Consider the following 13,916-nt stretch of genomic DNA (forward strand, 5'->3'; position numbering starts at 1 on the left):
GGGGTCGCCATGACCTTGACCTTGAACACCCGCTGAGGTCGTGTTCATCAGCTTCTTCTGTGTAGAGTTACTCCCCTGACCAGTCCACCCTGGCCTCTTTGGAAAGAAGTCACTACACACATCCCACACGTAAGAAAAGAGGGTTACACTCCACCTCCTCCTGGGGGCGTGATCTACGTAAATGATTTTCAGTTCTCTGTAGGGGAGATTCCACATTTTCCTAATGCATTTTCCTATTTTCTCAGAGTGAGGGTACTGAATATGATATACATATTTTAATAGCTTCATTGAGATACAATTCAACACCATGTTATTCATTTTGGTGTACAACTCAATTTTTTTTAGTTTTTTGTGCAGACATCCCCACAACCTAATCATGAACACGTTTGTCCCCCTAAAAAAACCCTGTACCCATTAGCAGTCAATCCTCACCCTCTGCCCCCACCCCCTTTTCTCAGCCCCAGGCAGCCCCTAACCTACTTTCTGTCTCTATAAATTTGCCTTTACTGGACGTTTCATATGAATGGAATCAGTCGTACACTACGTAGTCCTATGTGTCTGGAGCATAATGTCCACAAGACTCATCCGTGGTGAGGCATGTATCCAAACTTCATTTCTTTTTACGGCGTAATAATGTTCCATTGTACAGATACACCACGTTTTGTTTATCCATTCATCAGTTAATGGACATTTAGGTTGTTTCCACTTTTTGGCTCCTATGAATCATGCTGCTGTGAACATTCATGTACAACTGTTTGTGTGGACACGGGTCTTCCTTTCTCTTGGGTGTAGACCTAAGAGTGGAATTGCTGGGTCATATGGTAGCTCTGTGTTTAACTCTTTGAGGAACTGCCTGTTTTCCAAAGTGGCTGCACCATTTTACATCCCCACCAGCCGTGTAGGAGAGTTTCAATTTCTCCACCTCCTCGCCAACACTTCTTATTGTCTCTGCCTTTTTTTTTTTTTTTTTTTAATGGCCATGCTAGTGGCTGGGAAGTGGTATCTCATTGTGTTTTTCTCTTTCATTTCCCTGATAACGAATGATGCCAAGCATCTTTTCATGTGTTTGTTGGCTGTTTGTATATCTTCTTTGGAAAAATGTCTGTTTGGATCCTTCACCCATTTTTAAATTGGGTTATTTGTCTAATACTGACAAACGATAAAAGTTGAGTTGTAATAGTTCTTTATATACTCTAAGTCCCTTATCAGATACATGATTTGCCAATCTTTTCTCCCAGTCTGTGGGTTTTGTTTTCACTTTCTTGCTGGTATAATTTGCAGCACAAATGCTTTGACATTTTTTTAAAATTAATTAATTAATTAATTTTTGGCTGTGTTGGGTCTTTGTTGCTGCACGTGGGCTTTCTCTAGTTGTGGCGAGCAGGGGCTGCTCTTCATTGCAGTTCGAGGGCTTCTCGTTGCAGTGGCTCCTCTTATTGCAGAGCACGGGCTCTAGGTGCACGGGCTTTGGTAGTTGTGGCTCGCGGGCTCTAGAGCGCAGGCTCAGTAGCTGTGGCGCACGGGTTTAGTTGCTCCGCGGCATGTGGGATCTTCCCGGACCAGGGCTCAAATCCGTGTCCCCTGCATTGGCAGGCGGATTCTTAACCACTGTGCCACCAGGGAAGCCCACGCTTTGATGTAGCCCAATTAGCTGTTTTTTTCTTTTGTCACTTGTGCTTTTGGTCTTGTTATCTAGGAAAACATTGCCTGGCCCAAGGACATGAAGATTTACTCCTATGTTTTCTTGTGGAAGTTTTATAGTTTTAGCTCTTACATTTAGGTCGATGATCCATTTTGAGTTAATTTTTGTGTATGGTGTGAGGTAACGGTCCACGTTCATCTTTTTGCATGTGGATATTCCGTCATCCCAGTGCCTTTTGTTGGAAAGACTGTTCTTTTTCCTCACCGAATTGTCTTGGCAGCCTTGTCAAAAGTCAGTTGGCCACACGTGTAAGGGTTTGTTTCTGGACTCTCAGCTCTATTCCATTGATCTGCTTGTCTGTTTTATGCCAGTATCATGATCTCTGCAGCGTTGTTATACTTTTGAAATTGAATCCTCCAGCTTTCTTCTTCTTTATCAAGATTGTTATGGCTCTTCTTGGTCCCTTGCATTTACACACGAATTTTAAGATCAGCTACTCCTGAAAAAAAAAAAAAGGCCAGCTGGGATTTTAACAGGAATTGCATTGAATCTGTAAATCAATTTGGAGAGTGCTGTCACCTTAACAGTATTATGTCTTTCAATCCACAAACTTGTGATTTCTTTCCATTTATTTAGATCTTTAATTTTTTTCGACGATGTGTTGCAATTTTCAGTGTATAAGTCTTACACTTCTTTTGTTAAGTTTACATTTAAATTTACTTCTTCTTTCTGATGATGTTGTAAATGGAATTGATCCTTCCAGTCGGCATCTTCCTCACTGTTCTTCACAGCTGTTCCTCCCCGTCGTCCTTCCTCTTTCCATCCATTCACTTAGCCTGAGGAACCAGATCCCCAGGTTGGTTGGAACCGTCTGCGTAATGATAATCAGAACGTTCAGAAGAAGGGCAGGAGGGCACCCCCGTGGGGAACGGGCATGGACTACGTCACTTCCTGTTGGGGTTGCTTTGGCTGCACCTCACTTCCTGGGAGACGGCTTGCATTCAGTGAGTGAGCCTGGGCTTTGGTGGTTTCAAGGGCTTCTTCTGCCACCTGTGAGCAGTGAGAGCCTGGACCAACGTTCTTACAAGTCTCTGGTCCCCCTTATATAAAATGGGGAGAATAACACCCTCCCTGTGGAATTGTCACCAGAGGCCCCATGCGTTCAGTCACGGCACAAGTGACTGCTGCCTGAGTGCTGGCCGTGATGACCACAGGCAGCCCCGTATTTGTGATGCGTCCCTGGAATAATGCCTCACGTCACACTGTTGTCACCTGATGACTTCACGTTTGCCACTACAAACTTTTTATTCGTTCCTTAGAACAATTTCTCATAAGGTTTTATGCCATCACCCTAGTTCCTTGGCCACTTGAAACATGTAAACTGAATTCTGTGTCACAGGCCAATATAAAATCTCTCTCATATTCACATCATTACCATCAATCTTCCCAGCTTTATATAGTTACAAAATATAATTTTATAAATCCATATATATGTTTGTAACTTGTAGCAGATATTCAACAATAAATAATATGATTTTCTTATAGCAATTTCTTAAAGGAATAAAAACACAGATCAAAGGGAACTCCTCCCAGTAAACTGTTATCAGTAACTGGTGAGTCACTGGTTCCCCAACTTCACCTGGAGGCATCAGAATCACCTGGAGGACTTGTTACACCACCAATGGCTGGGCCTCATCCCAGAGTTTCTGATTTTGTCGAGCAGGTGGAGCCTGGGAATATGCATCTCCAACAGGTTCAATTACAATTTTATTTTTTCTTTTAGTTTTTTAACTTTTTATTTTATATTGGAGTATGGTTGATTAACAATGTTAGGACTTCCCTGGTGGTCCAGTGGTTAAGACTCCGCGTTTCCAATGCAGGGGGAGCGGGTTCGATCCCTGGTTGGAGAAGTAAGATCCCACATGCCACGCAGCACGGCCAAAAAATAAAATAAAATCACACCAGAAAAGAATTGTTCATTAAAATAAAGTTTCCAAATATTAAAAAACAAACAAAAAAACCCAATGTTGTGATAGTTTCAGGTGTACAGCAAAGTGATTCAGTCATATATATACATGTACCTATTCTTTTTCAAATTCTTTTCCCATTAGTTACGTTTTTAATAGCACCTTAATAACTGCGAAGACACACGACCTTGTTTCCTGCCTCTGTGCCTTTGCTTTTGCTGTTCCAAGCCTAAATACCTCCCATTCAGCTCAGACTCCGTTTCCCTCCCTCGGGACTCTCATGTGAGGCCCTGTAGCATCTTGTGCATATTCCAGCCACTATAGGGTTCATATTATTTTGAAACTTTCTGTTTATTCCGTCATTCACTTATTGAGCACCTACTATGTGCCAGACAGTGTTCTGGGTGCTGAGGATACAGCAGTGAACAAAGCAAATTCTAGCTGGAGGGTGGCAGGTGACAAAATAAGTAGACAAATAGCATCTCAGAGGGTGATACATGGTCTGGAGAAAAATAACGTGGAGGAAGAGGAGGAAGCGTGATGATGAGGGCTGTACGGGAGGGGCATTCCAGGGGGAGGGAAGAGCACCTCTGCAGGGGCCTGTAGGGAAGCAAGGCTGGTGGGTGAGGGTGGCAGGAAGTGCCCAGTGGGAGGAAGCCCAGAGTCCAGGTAGCAGGGGCGGTGTGAGAAGTGGCCAGATGTGTCTTCCACACAGGCCTCCATCCCCACTGAGCAGACGCCCAGCAAACATCTGTTATCCCAGAGTCCTCTCTGCCCAAGCATCTCTGGCTCCGTGGGTGACCGACCTCACCGGGGAGGTTCCTGGCAGTCGGTACTGGTCCGTGGCCCTCTTCTCTGCTGTTCAACAAGTGGGCAGACCCACGTATTGGTGGGGCCTCGTGTAGAAAGCCCCGGCCTGCGATTCTCCAGGCTTAGAGATCTCACCTTGATGGAGCGTCCTCGGGTAGCTGCGTGCACGCTCACTGTGACTGTGCCTCCCCCGCCGTTATGTAATCAGGGAGGTCAGGAGGACAGCCGCTGGTAATTGCACTTGGAAAATCTGGAAGCAGTCAGGTCAGGTTGAATCAATCAGCAGCCCCATGCCCGAGGCAAACACAGGGGCTCCTTTGGAAGATTGGACCCGGCCCCGCCCAAGCCTCCACAGACACATTCTTGCATTTCTGAGCAGAACAAAAGCAGACAACCCCAGGCCTAATCCCCCAAACTGGGAGCAGAGGGCCGGATTACTACACCCCACGTTTGAAAACTGTTTTGTTCTTGTTATGCAAACTTCCTGGGCAGGGACTCCAAGGGCCCAGGGGGCGGGGAGAAGGGTCCTTAAATGCATCCTCTCTAGGCTGATGCCCATTCCTGGAGCTCCAGCCCCGGGACAGCCTGTGTCGAAGGTAACTCTCTTCCCCATTCTCTTCTCCTCCTAGAAATCTCTAGCTGCAGCCTGGCCAGGAGCGGCTCCACCTCTGTGGCTGGTCCTCCCACACCCAGGAACATCTTCTGAGGATCCGCGGCTGGCTGCCCCAAGGGCCTGAAGCTCACGTCTGGCAGCTCTACCACCCCTGCCACAGGGAGGTAGAGGCCCCGGGGACCCTTGGAGCAGGGGGACCCAGGGGACGGTGGGTGAGAAGCCTTGATTCAGTAACCCAGAGGCAGCAGAGTCCTGTAGTTAAAGGCACGAGCGGCATGAGATAGAGACAGAAGCGGGTTCAAATCCTGACTTTGCTACTTGCTAACTGGGAGACCAAAGACAGAGCACTTATTGCACGTCTATTGGCCTCACTTTCCTCATCTGTAAAATGGACTCGTAACGGCTCCTTCTTGGTGGGCGCTCCTACAGAGCGAGGATTTTTGTGAGGATCAAAGGGGATGATGACACCTGGGAACAAAGTGGCACAGGTGAAGCAGGCGGGATGCAGGGGTGTGGGAAGAAGGATGGGTCCTGGGGGACTAATTCCAGCTGCTCCCACTGGGACATCAAGCGCAATGTTAGCTACTTCCCGGCGCCATTAATCTTTGTAATGACTGAGAAGCGACACTGCTATTAACGCTGCCCACAGAGGAAGCTCATTCCCAGAGACCACGTGGTTCTGAGTGCTGAGCTGGGGGCCAGCCCTCCCGGGCTCCCTCCCACCAGCTCTTCTGCCCTGAGCCGCCAGGCCTTGGTGGCCGATGGCCAGAGGCTGCTGCCCTGGTTTGCCCACACGAGGCTGGGGAGGGAAGCAGGACCTTCCTGCCGGGCTGTGTGGCTGGGGTCACGAGTGGCCTGGCCCATGGCAGGCTGGGCCGAGGGATCTCAGAGGGCTCCCTCCGATTTCCCGTCGGACCTAGGGAGGGGGCCGTGGCACCCCAGGCTTGGGGCGCCCTGGATGCCAGCAGGGCCCTCCTGTCCGTGCCGAAAGCCAGGGTGGGGGTCAGTGCTGCGGAGAGGGGAGGTGATGGGAGGAGTCAGAAGCCACTTGCTGGAATTCAAGCAGGATTTCATACATATATACATATACACACATACATACATATACATCTATAAATTTATGTATACCATGTATGGTAATATGTACACATATACCATATGTATTATATATACCATATCTACATATATGTGCATCTACATATATGTAGATATGGTATTTAATTTTTTTGCCAAACGGAAATAGCCTTATTGTGGTTTTTTCTGATGTCAGAGGTTACACCGTGTCTGAAAGTGGGTGGGAACCTCTTGGAGGACGGAAGAATTGCTGGGGGAGAAGGGAGAAGGAACGTTTACTTTTCTCTGTGTCCCTTTTGTATCTTTTACATTTTCCACCATGAGCGTGTTACCTATTCAAAAAGGTAACAAACATTTTTTAAAAATGCAAGTTCACTGCAAAAAAAATCCACCCCCAACCTCCCTCCCATCCCCCCCGCAGTCACCACGCGGGGTGGCGGGGGGGGGGGCAGGGGCCGCCCCTCTGGGCTCTCGCATGAACAGGCATGCACACGCCTGGGGTATCTGTTGTTCTGGAAACTGTTTTGTTTCTTATGCCTCATGCCTGGGACACATCTGGTACAGAGAGCGCCCTTATAAAGGTGCTGAAACACTTGTTCATCTCTGTCCTAATTACCGCACGATCACCTGGCACGTGGGTGCAGCAGACGTCTTTGAAATTGTCTCCTGCTGATGGACACTTAGGATGTTTCCAGTATCTCTCTTTTATGTATAAGCCTGATGAACTTTCTTGTTCATGAATGTTTAGGAATGCGCTCATTTCTATGAGCTCCTGAACGTGGACCTACTACGTCACAGAGAAATAGATTTTAAAGGTTTTTGCTGGGCATAGCCAAATGCCTCCCAGCAGAGCCATCCCACTTCGCCAGCATGGTCTGCTGTACGGGCAGCTTTTTTGTGGAAATCTGAAGCTCTGTGAGTCGGTCTGTCTCACAGGTGTTACAGGCACACACGGGTTTAAACACCAAGCCTGGTTCTGTCTGGGAAGCCGCCAGTGCTTTTGAGACTGTCGGCTCAGCCAGAAAGGTGGTGTGAGAATCCTGATGCTGGGTTTTCTTTAATCAGCGTGGGTGTGGAATCACGACCCGTGTCCTTTGATCTGGAGACTGCCCTGGTTGGGTGTGCAGAGCACTTGGAGTGATTGCCTGCGAGAGTCACCAACTCTACACGAAGGTAGAGGTGGGCATGGGCCCTGAGATGCCAGGAAGGGCCTGCCCCCAGCACCCTGCCAAGAACCCACCATCAGCATCTGTAGACACCCTGAGGACCGCAGGTCACTGCTGCCTGGGGTCCTCACTGCGGGGGTCTGTCATCTGCTCAGGGAGGGAGTACACCGATGGCCAGAAGAGTCCAAGACAACAGGGTTAGGGAGCTGAGAAGGCAAAAGGAGGCCATTTCTCGGTGCTCCCAGGGAGATCTTCCTCTTCCTATAAAATTACCAGTGAGGGTGGGTGCTGCCCTGGGGACCCCGGGTCCCAGTGGGTGGCCGGGGAGCGCGCGCCCTCCTCCCGGCTCCAAGGAGCTCTCTGTCCTCAGGAACCATGGACACAATCAGCGAGGTGGTGCAGCGGGCCAGAGCCGCCTTCAACGCGGGCAAGACGCGCCCGCTCCAGTGCCGCGTCCAGCAGCTGGAGGGGCTGCGGCGCCTGATCCGCGAGCGCGAGAAGGACCTCGTGGGCGCGCTGGCCGCCGACCTCCGCAAGGTGCGCCCCGACCGGCCACGGGCAGGAGAGGGCTGCGTGCGCCCAGGACGTGGGCTGCGCGCCGCGGGCCAGGCTCTGCGCCCGGCTCTTGACACTTAGCCCCCAAAACACTCCGGGCGCCTCAGGACCCTTTTACGGAGGGGAAAGCGCAGCCGCTCAGACGGGGCGTGCCGGCTTCTCCTTGCGTCCTGCGGCGCCCCAGGTCCCACGCGCCAGGTCCGTCATCCCCACTCCTGGCTTCACGCCCTTCTCCACCCAGCCCAGCACACGAGGCCACCCCTTTCCGGCCTCTTCTTTCCTTCACCTCTCAGCCCCGTGCGGGCCGGGTTCTCCACACCAGGGAACAGCCCAGCCTGGCTTCGCGGAGGGCAGCCTGCTCTGCTGGGCGTCCTCCCTCCCTCCCTCCCCGTCCTCTCCTACCCCTGGGCAAAATCAGACCCCTCCGAATACTCAGCCCCTCCCCCTCGCTGCCCCCAAGTCACTTGGGCCTGCTTCCACCCTTCCATCCGCCTGGCCTTGGAAGAGAGCAGAGGGGCTGTGGAGCCCGTCCCCCTACCGTTTCCTGGCCTTTTGCCACTGTATTTTTTTTTTTTTAATTTCTCAAGATTTCTCATCTTACAGCAAAAAACAAAGGCAAGAAAACCCAGTGCTGACCTCACGACTTCTGTCTTGCTCTGCACAGGCGAAGTTCACGGAAGAGCTGTGTGTCCCACTTTGCACCCCTCTCTCGGAAGCCCCCCACACTGGCTTCCTCCGCTGGCTGAGGGTCTCTTGGATTTTCTCCTGACTCTCTTTGGTGGCCTCTTTCCTGAAGCCACTTCATCAGGGTGGTCTTCTTAGGGCTCCGTCCTGGCTTCAAGTCTCGTCTTCATCGCTAAGCCTTCCCGGACAGCCCTCAGCTCAGTTACCCCCAACTCACTGAGTGACCCTCAAATCACTACTCAGGTCTGGGGTGCCCGAGGGCACCTCATGCTCGATGTGTCCAACCTGTCTGGGCCCCCAGCAGTGGCAGAAAGGGGCCCTCACAGACCCACCACTCGAAGGCTAATCCTCAGCTCTGCCCCCTTGTGCCTTCTTGCCTGGCCCACTGGGCTGGGGAGCCCACGGTGAATGGCCCCCTTCATGTGGGCAGCAGAACAAGCCAGGCTGTGTCCAATGGGCCCACCTGGAGCATGAGGTCCAGTCATGTTCCCATTTTGCAGACTGGGAGACTGAGGTCAGGAGGTTCACTCGGGGTCACAAAGTTGGGAAGCAGCGAGCCAAGGACCACCGCCAGCCCTGGGGCCTCTGCTCAGAGCCCCAGCTGCGTGGCCCTCACCCTGGGGCCAGCAAGCCTCACGGAGCCCTCTCGCTGTAGAACGAATGGACCGCCTACTACGAGGAGATCGTGTACGTCCTGGAGGAGATCGACTACGTGATCAAGAAACTCCCTGAGTGGGCTGCGGACGAGCCCGTGGAGAAGACGCCCCAGACCCAGCAGGATGAGTCCTACATCCACTCAGAGCCCCTGGGTGTGGTTCTCATCATCGGCACCTGGAACTACCCCTTCAGCCTCACCGTCCAGCCCATGGTGGGCGCCATTGCTGCAGGTACCGTGAGCCCCGTTCTGGGTCGGGGAGCCAGGAGGGATCCCTCTTCTCCACTGCGGAGGGGAGGGCCTGGGGTGGGGGGCGCAGGCCTGTGCAAAGAGGCAGCGTGGGGTCAGGGAGCCATAGGAGGGTCCGGCTCTCACAGGAGGCTGTGGGGACCAGGCTTCCCGGTGCCCAGGCCCAGCCAGGCTCAGATGTCCACACAGCCTCACCGCCCACCATGCGCCCTTGGTCCCTGGGAGGGCAGAGCAGGGGGGTGGCCCCAGCATGGCCCTGATTCCGTGTGCTCTGCAGGGAACGCGGTGGTCCTCAAGCCGTCGGAGCTGAGTGAGAACACAGCGAGCCTGCTGGCCACCATCCTCCCCCAGTACCTGGACAAGGTGACAGACTCTCCAGGGCACACGGAGAACGGGGGCGGGGCCGTGTCTTCAGGGGTTGAGAAATAGTGAATTCTTGCAGCCAGGGCCCAAGCCCCGGGTGGGGTGAGGACAGCTGGCCACTCCCACTGGGGTGACTGGAGCCCCTGAGCCGAGAGAGGGGGTCCACTTGGTGGCGACGGCCCGGCCACGTGGGGAGGGGGCTGTGGTCCTTTCTGAGCCTCGCCTCTGTCCTCTCTCGGAAGGATCTGTACCCGGTGATCAGTGGGGGTGTCCCCGAAACCACGGAGGTGCTCAAGGAGAGATTTGACCACATCCTGTACATCGGGAGCCCCGGGGTGGGCAGGATCGTCATGATGGCTGCGGCCAAGCACCTGACCCCCGTCACGCTGGGGCTGGGGGGCAAAAACCCCTGCTACGTGGACAAGGACTGTGACCTGGACGTCGCCTGCAGGTGAGGGGCTTGGCCTGGCTGCCCCCCAGCTCAGACGGACGGCAGTTCACTCTGAGTGCCACTGACGTGGCCCCTGCCCTCAGGGCACCCGCGGTCCTGGCGGGAGCTGGGGCTGGAGGTACCATGCTCACAGAAGAGGTGCGGGAAAGGCTTCCCGCAGAGGAGGGGTCCAGGACAGCCCTGCCCGCCCTCATGTCCCGCACACGTAGTATTCTGGGGTGTGGGGCCCTGAGCACAGTGACACCTGGCCGTGCAGGGCTCAAGGCTGTGAAAAGAGGGGGATAAAGGCCGCCCACGCCAGACACCCCCCGCCAGTCAGTGATGAGGTCACCGCAGGCCCTGTGAGCACGTCCAGGGTCATGGGATCTAGAAGCCAGTGGGGTGCTAAGGGGCCCCCCTGGTGGACAGCTCACAGCAGAGCCCCTCGTGCCCTGACCCTGGGCTAACTGAGCCAGAGGCCTGTTCCTGGGGAGCCCCCCCGGGCTGGCGATATGTCATCTAACCTGGGGTTTTTACAGACGCATCGCCTGGGGGAAATTCATGAACAGCGGCCAGGGGTGCGTGGCCCCCGATTACATCCTGTGTGACCCCTCGATCCAGAACCAAGTCGTGGAGAAGCTCACAAAGTCCCTGAAGGTGAGTGTTGGCCCCGGGGGCGGGTGACAGGCTGCCAGGTGGTGACATGGACGTGGACTTGAGAAAAGACTGGCTCATTCTTTTCTGCTCATGAAAATAATCCACACTCACTGTCGATAATTTGGAAAAGATTAAAAAGCATAAAGAAGAGGGAAAAGCTCCACCCAGAATCCCACCACCTAAAGCCAGTCGCTGCTGACTTGGTGTGTTCCCTCCATTCTCCTTGCTGTAGACGCACGCGTCTGGTCCCAGTGTGATGTCCAGACGCTGTGCGTGTATTTCTTTCAAACAACACAGCTGTCTTGCAGCACTTCGTGTGCCAGGAAAGTCGGGGGGCGCCCAGGGTGCGGCAGCTCCGTAGTTCTCGGGGTCGCTGTGCCATTGACTGCTGCCCCACAGGGCGGTGCCCACGTGTGCTCCCAGGTTGGGGTCACCAGTGACATCACAGCCTGTGGCCGTGATGAGGGTTCACATCCTCACCTGGAGGCTCTCCTCCACAGGAGTTCTACGGGGAGGATGCCAAGAAGTCCCGCGACTACGGGAGAATCATCAACTCCCTACACTTCCAGAGGGTGATGGGCCTGATGGAAGGCCAGAAGGTCGCCTACGGGGGCACCGGGGATGCGACCAGCCGGTACATAGGTGTGTGCGCTGCCCTTCAGGAGAGCACCGCCTGCCCGCCAGGGCTGCCAGGGGCCCCGCGAGCGGGCGGCGGGTGGGCACACACCCCTGAAGAGCAGACGCAGCCCCATGGTGTGTGTCCGTCACTTTCACCAGTGGCCCCGGCTTGGCTCTGGGCCTCTCGGCGGGCAGGAGCTGGACACAGCCCCTGGGAGGCCCCTCCCCAGCCCAGAAGCCCCTCCCCTCAAGGCCTAGAGGAGGCTTCACCTCCTCTGCATCCCGGCAGCTTCAGCAGAGGCCACAGGAGCCCCAGGTGTGCCGAGCGGGAGGGGCCCGCAGTGCCTGGGCTGGAGGGTCAGCAGATGGGGCCCCACTTGGCCCCCAAGTTGCCAGGAGGCTGAAGAGCTCCAGCAGGGCTCACGTGGCTAGCGGGGCACAGGGCCCGCCCCCTGAAGTGTGGAGCCCGGGCTCCTCCCGTATAGGTGAATCCAGGGTTCTCTCCGTGGTCCGCCGGGATGGAGCCTGGCAGGAGGAGGCCCCGTGCCTGCCCCGCCCCGCTAAGCCTTGCCGCCTTGTCTGTAAAGGGCTGGGTGAGAAACCAGACGCCTGGGCTGGGGTCTCTACACTGGCTGACGCCGGCTTCTTCCCTGCTCCAGCCCCCACCATCCTCGTGGACGTGGACCCCCAGTCCCCGGTGATGCAGGAGGAGGTCTTAGGGCCCATAATGCCCATCGTATGCGTGCGCGGCCTGGAGGAAGCCATCCAGTTCATCAGCCAGCGCGAGAAGCCCCTGGCCCTCTATGTGTTCTCCCTAAACGACAAGGTGAGCCGGGGGACCCTCCTCCAGGGTCCTGGGGCCCTGGGCGCGCTGCTCCTGCAAACAGGATCCAGGGGTTCACAGACCTGGGAGCAAATCCCAGCCTCACTGTTCACCGCAAGCCGCTTAACCTTCCTGAGCCCCTTTCTTCTCAGCTCTGAAATCAGGACAGAGCGTGAATGAGATGATGATGAGCCCCTCGGTGCCGCGCACGCCGTCCTGGGAACTGCTGCTCTTACCATCTCCCCACAAAACTACGTGGGGAGAGTGGAGAACCCAGCCTGGGGCTCGGGGCGGGGAGCGGCCCGGCGCGGGGGCTCTGCCTTCACCAGCTCCCGCGTCCTTGCGGCTCCAGGACGCGCCTGGGCAGCGGGGAGGGGGAGGGGCTGGGTGTCCCGGGCGGGCCACAGGCTGAGCCCCGGGGCTATTGCAGGTGATTAAGAAGATGATCGCGGAGACTTCTAGTGGCGGGGTGACGGCCAACGACGTCATCGTCCACACGACCGTGCCCTCGCTGCCCTACGGGGGCGTGGGTGAGTCTGGGGCCGAGCTCACGGCCCACTGCCCCCCGCGGGTGTCCCCCCCCCCACCCTTGGGCTGGGCCTCAGACTCCCACTGACCTCTCCCTCTGCTGGCACATCCATCAGACACATTCAACCTCGAGACCCTAGAGGGTCCCAGAGGTCACCTGGGGCCTGAGAGAGGGCGCACGCGCCAGAGGTCGCAGAGCCACCTAGTGGCGGGGCTGGGATGAGGCTCTTCCTGGCCACTGTTCCTGGCGTGGATGCCTCGGCGGACACCCCAGGGATCGGGGGCCCCCAGGCCGCTCGGAGAAGGGGCGCAGGAGGGGCGTCGGGGTCTCGGGGCCACGCTGAGCTGGCTCCTCCCGCAGGGGGCAGCGGCATGGGGTCCTACCATGGCAAGAAGAGCTTCGAGACCTTCTCCCACCGCCGCTCTTGCCTGGTGAGGCCTCTGCTGAATGAGGAGGCCCTCAGAGCCAGATACCCCCCGAGCCCGGCCAAGGTGAGTGGCGGGGCGGCAGTGCGGGGAGCCGCTGGGCCCTGGGCAAGGGCCTCACCACGCCTCGTGTCCCCCACAGATGCCCCGTCACTGAAGCTGCCCTGGCCTCGCTGTGCTGCGCCCTTGGACGGCTGCTCCTGGCACCCCTCTTGCTCCGAGGGCATCCTCGCCTCCCTCTCTAGAGTAGAGACCAATAAAGTTTCCCAGCAGCCCAGGAATGTGCGTGCGTGCATGTCTCTGCAGCCCTGCCCCCCACCCTCTCTGGTTCCCCCTATTCCCCTCCACCCCCCGGAGCCTCACTTTAGCCCCAGGGCCCCTGGACTTGGGGACATCAGCTCCATTTCAGGTGTGTCCAGTGGAGGGGTGACCGTGGATACCAAGGTGGGGGTCCCTGGTGAGACCCGCGGTGGGTGGTCAACATGACCCCTTGGGTGACTCCAGAGTGATGGTCCTGGGGCCGGAGGATGGGTAGCCGGGGTCAGCCCCAGGACCCTCAGTGCCGGCAGCATCTGGGCCCTGGGGGTGCCTGAGGGGCCAGGACAGGGTCCAGCGACAACCATGGGAATCAGGGCGCGGGCCAGAGCAGGAGCCCG

At 55.8% G+C, this 13,916-nt stretch overlaps 1 protein-coding gene across 2 annotated transcripts in view; it reads left to right on the forward strand.

The window, feature by feature from the left end:
• ALDH3A1 (aldehyde dehydrogenase 3 family member A1) overlaps nucleotides 1-13,540 on the forward strand; it is a 29,201-nt gene extending 15,661 nt beyond the window's left edge. For both annotated transcript variants that reach the window (XM_049702439.1, XM_049702440.1), the window contains 12 exons: nucleotides 5,049-5,196; nucleotides 7,172-7,279; nucleotides 7,643-7,809; nucleotides 9,167-9,398; nucleotides 9,693-9,778; nucleotides 10,021-10,229; nucleotides 10,748-10,865; nucleotides 11,366-11,507; nucleotides 12,143-12,309; nucleotides 12,737-12,836; nucleotides 13,196-13,326; nucleotides 13,403-13,540. In XM_049702439.1, coding sequence (XP_049558396.1) covers nucleotides 7,648-7,809; nucleotides 9,167-9,398; nucleotides 9,693-9,778; nucleotides 10,021-10,229; nucleotides 10,748-10,865; nucleotides 11,366-11,507; nucleotides 12,143-12,309; nucleotides 12,737-12,836; nucleotides 13,196-13,326; nucleotides 13,403-13,417 — 1,362 coding nt within the window. In that variant the 5' untranslated portion in view covers nucleotides 5,049-5,196; nucleotides 7,172-7,279; nucleotides 7,643-7,647 and the 3' untranslated portion in view covers nucleotides 13,418-13,540. The remainder of the gene's footprint in view (nucleotides 1-5,048; nucleotides 5,197-7,171; nucleotides 7,280-7,642; nucleotides 7,810-9,166; nucleotides 9,399-9,692; nucleotides 9,779-10,020; nucleotides 10,230-10,747; nucleotides 10,866-11,365; nucleotides 11,508-12,142; nucleotides 12,310-12,736; nucleotides 12,837-13,195; nucleotides 13,327-13,402) is intronic.
• Nucleotides 13,541-13,916: the final 376 nt, after the last annotated feature.

Source organism: Orcinus orca, chromosome 19 (assembly GCF_937001465.1).
Source record: "Orcinus orca chromosome 19, mOrcOrc1.1, whole genome shotgun sequence".
NCBI lineage: Eukaryota > Metazoa > Chordata > Mammalia > Artiodactyla > Delphinidae > Orcinus > Orcinus orca.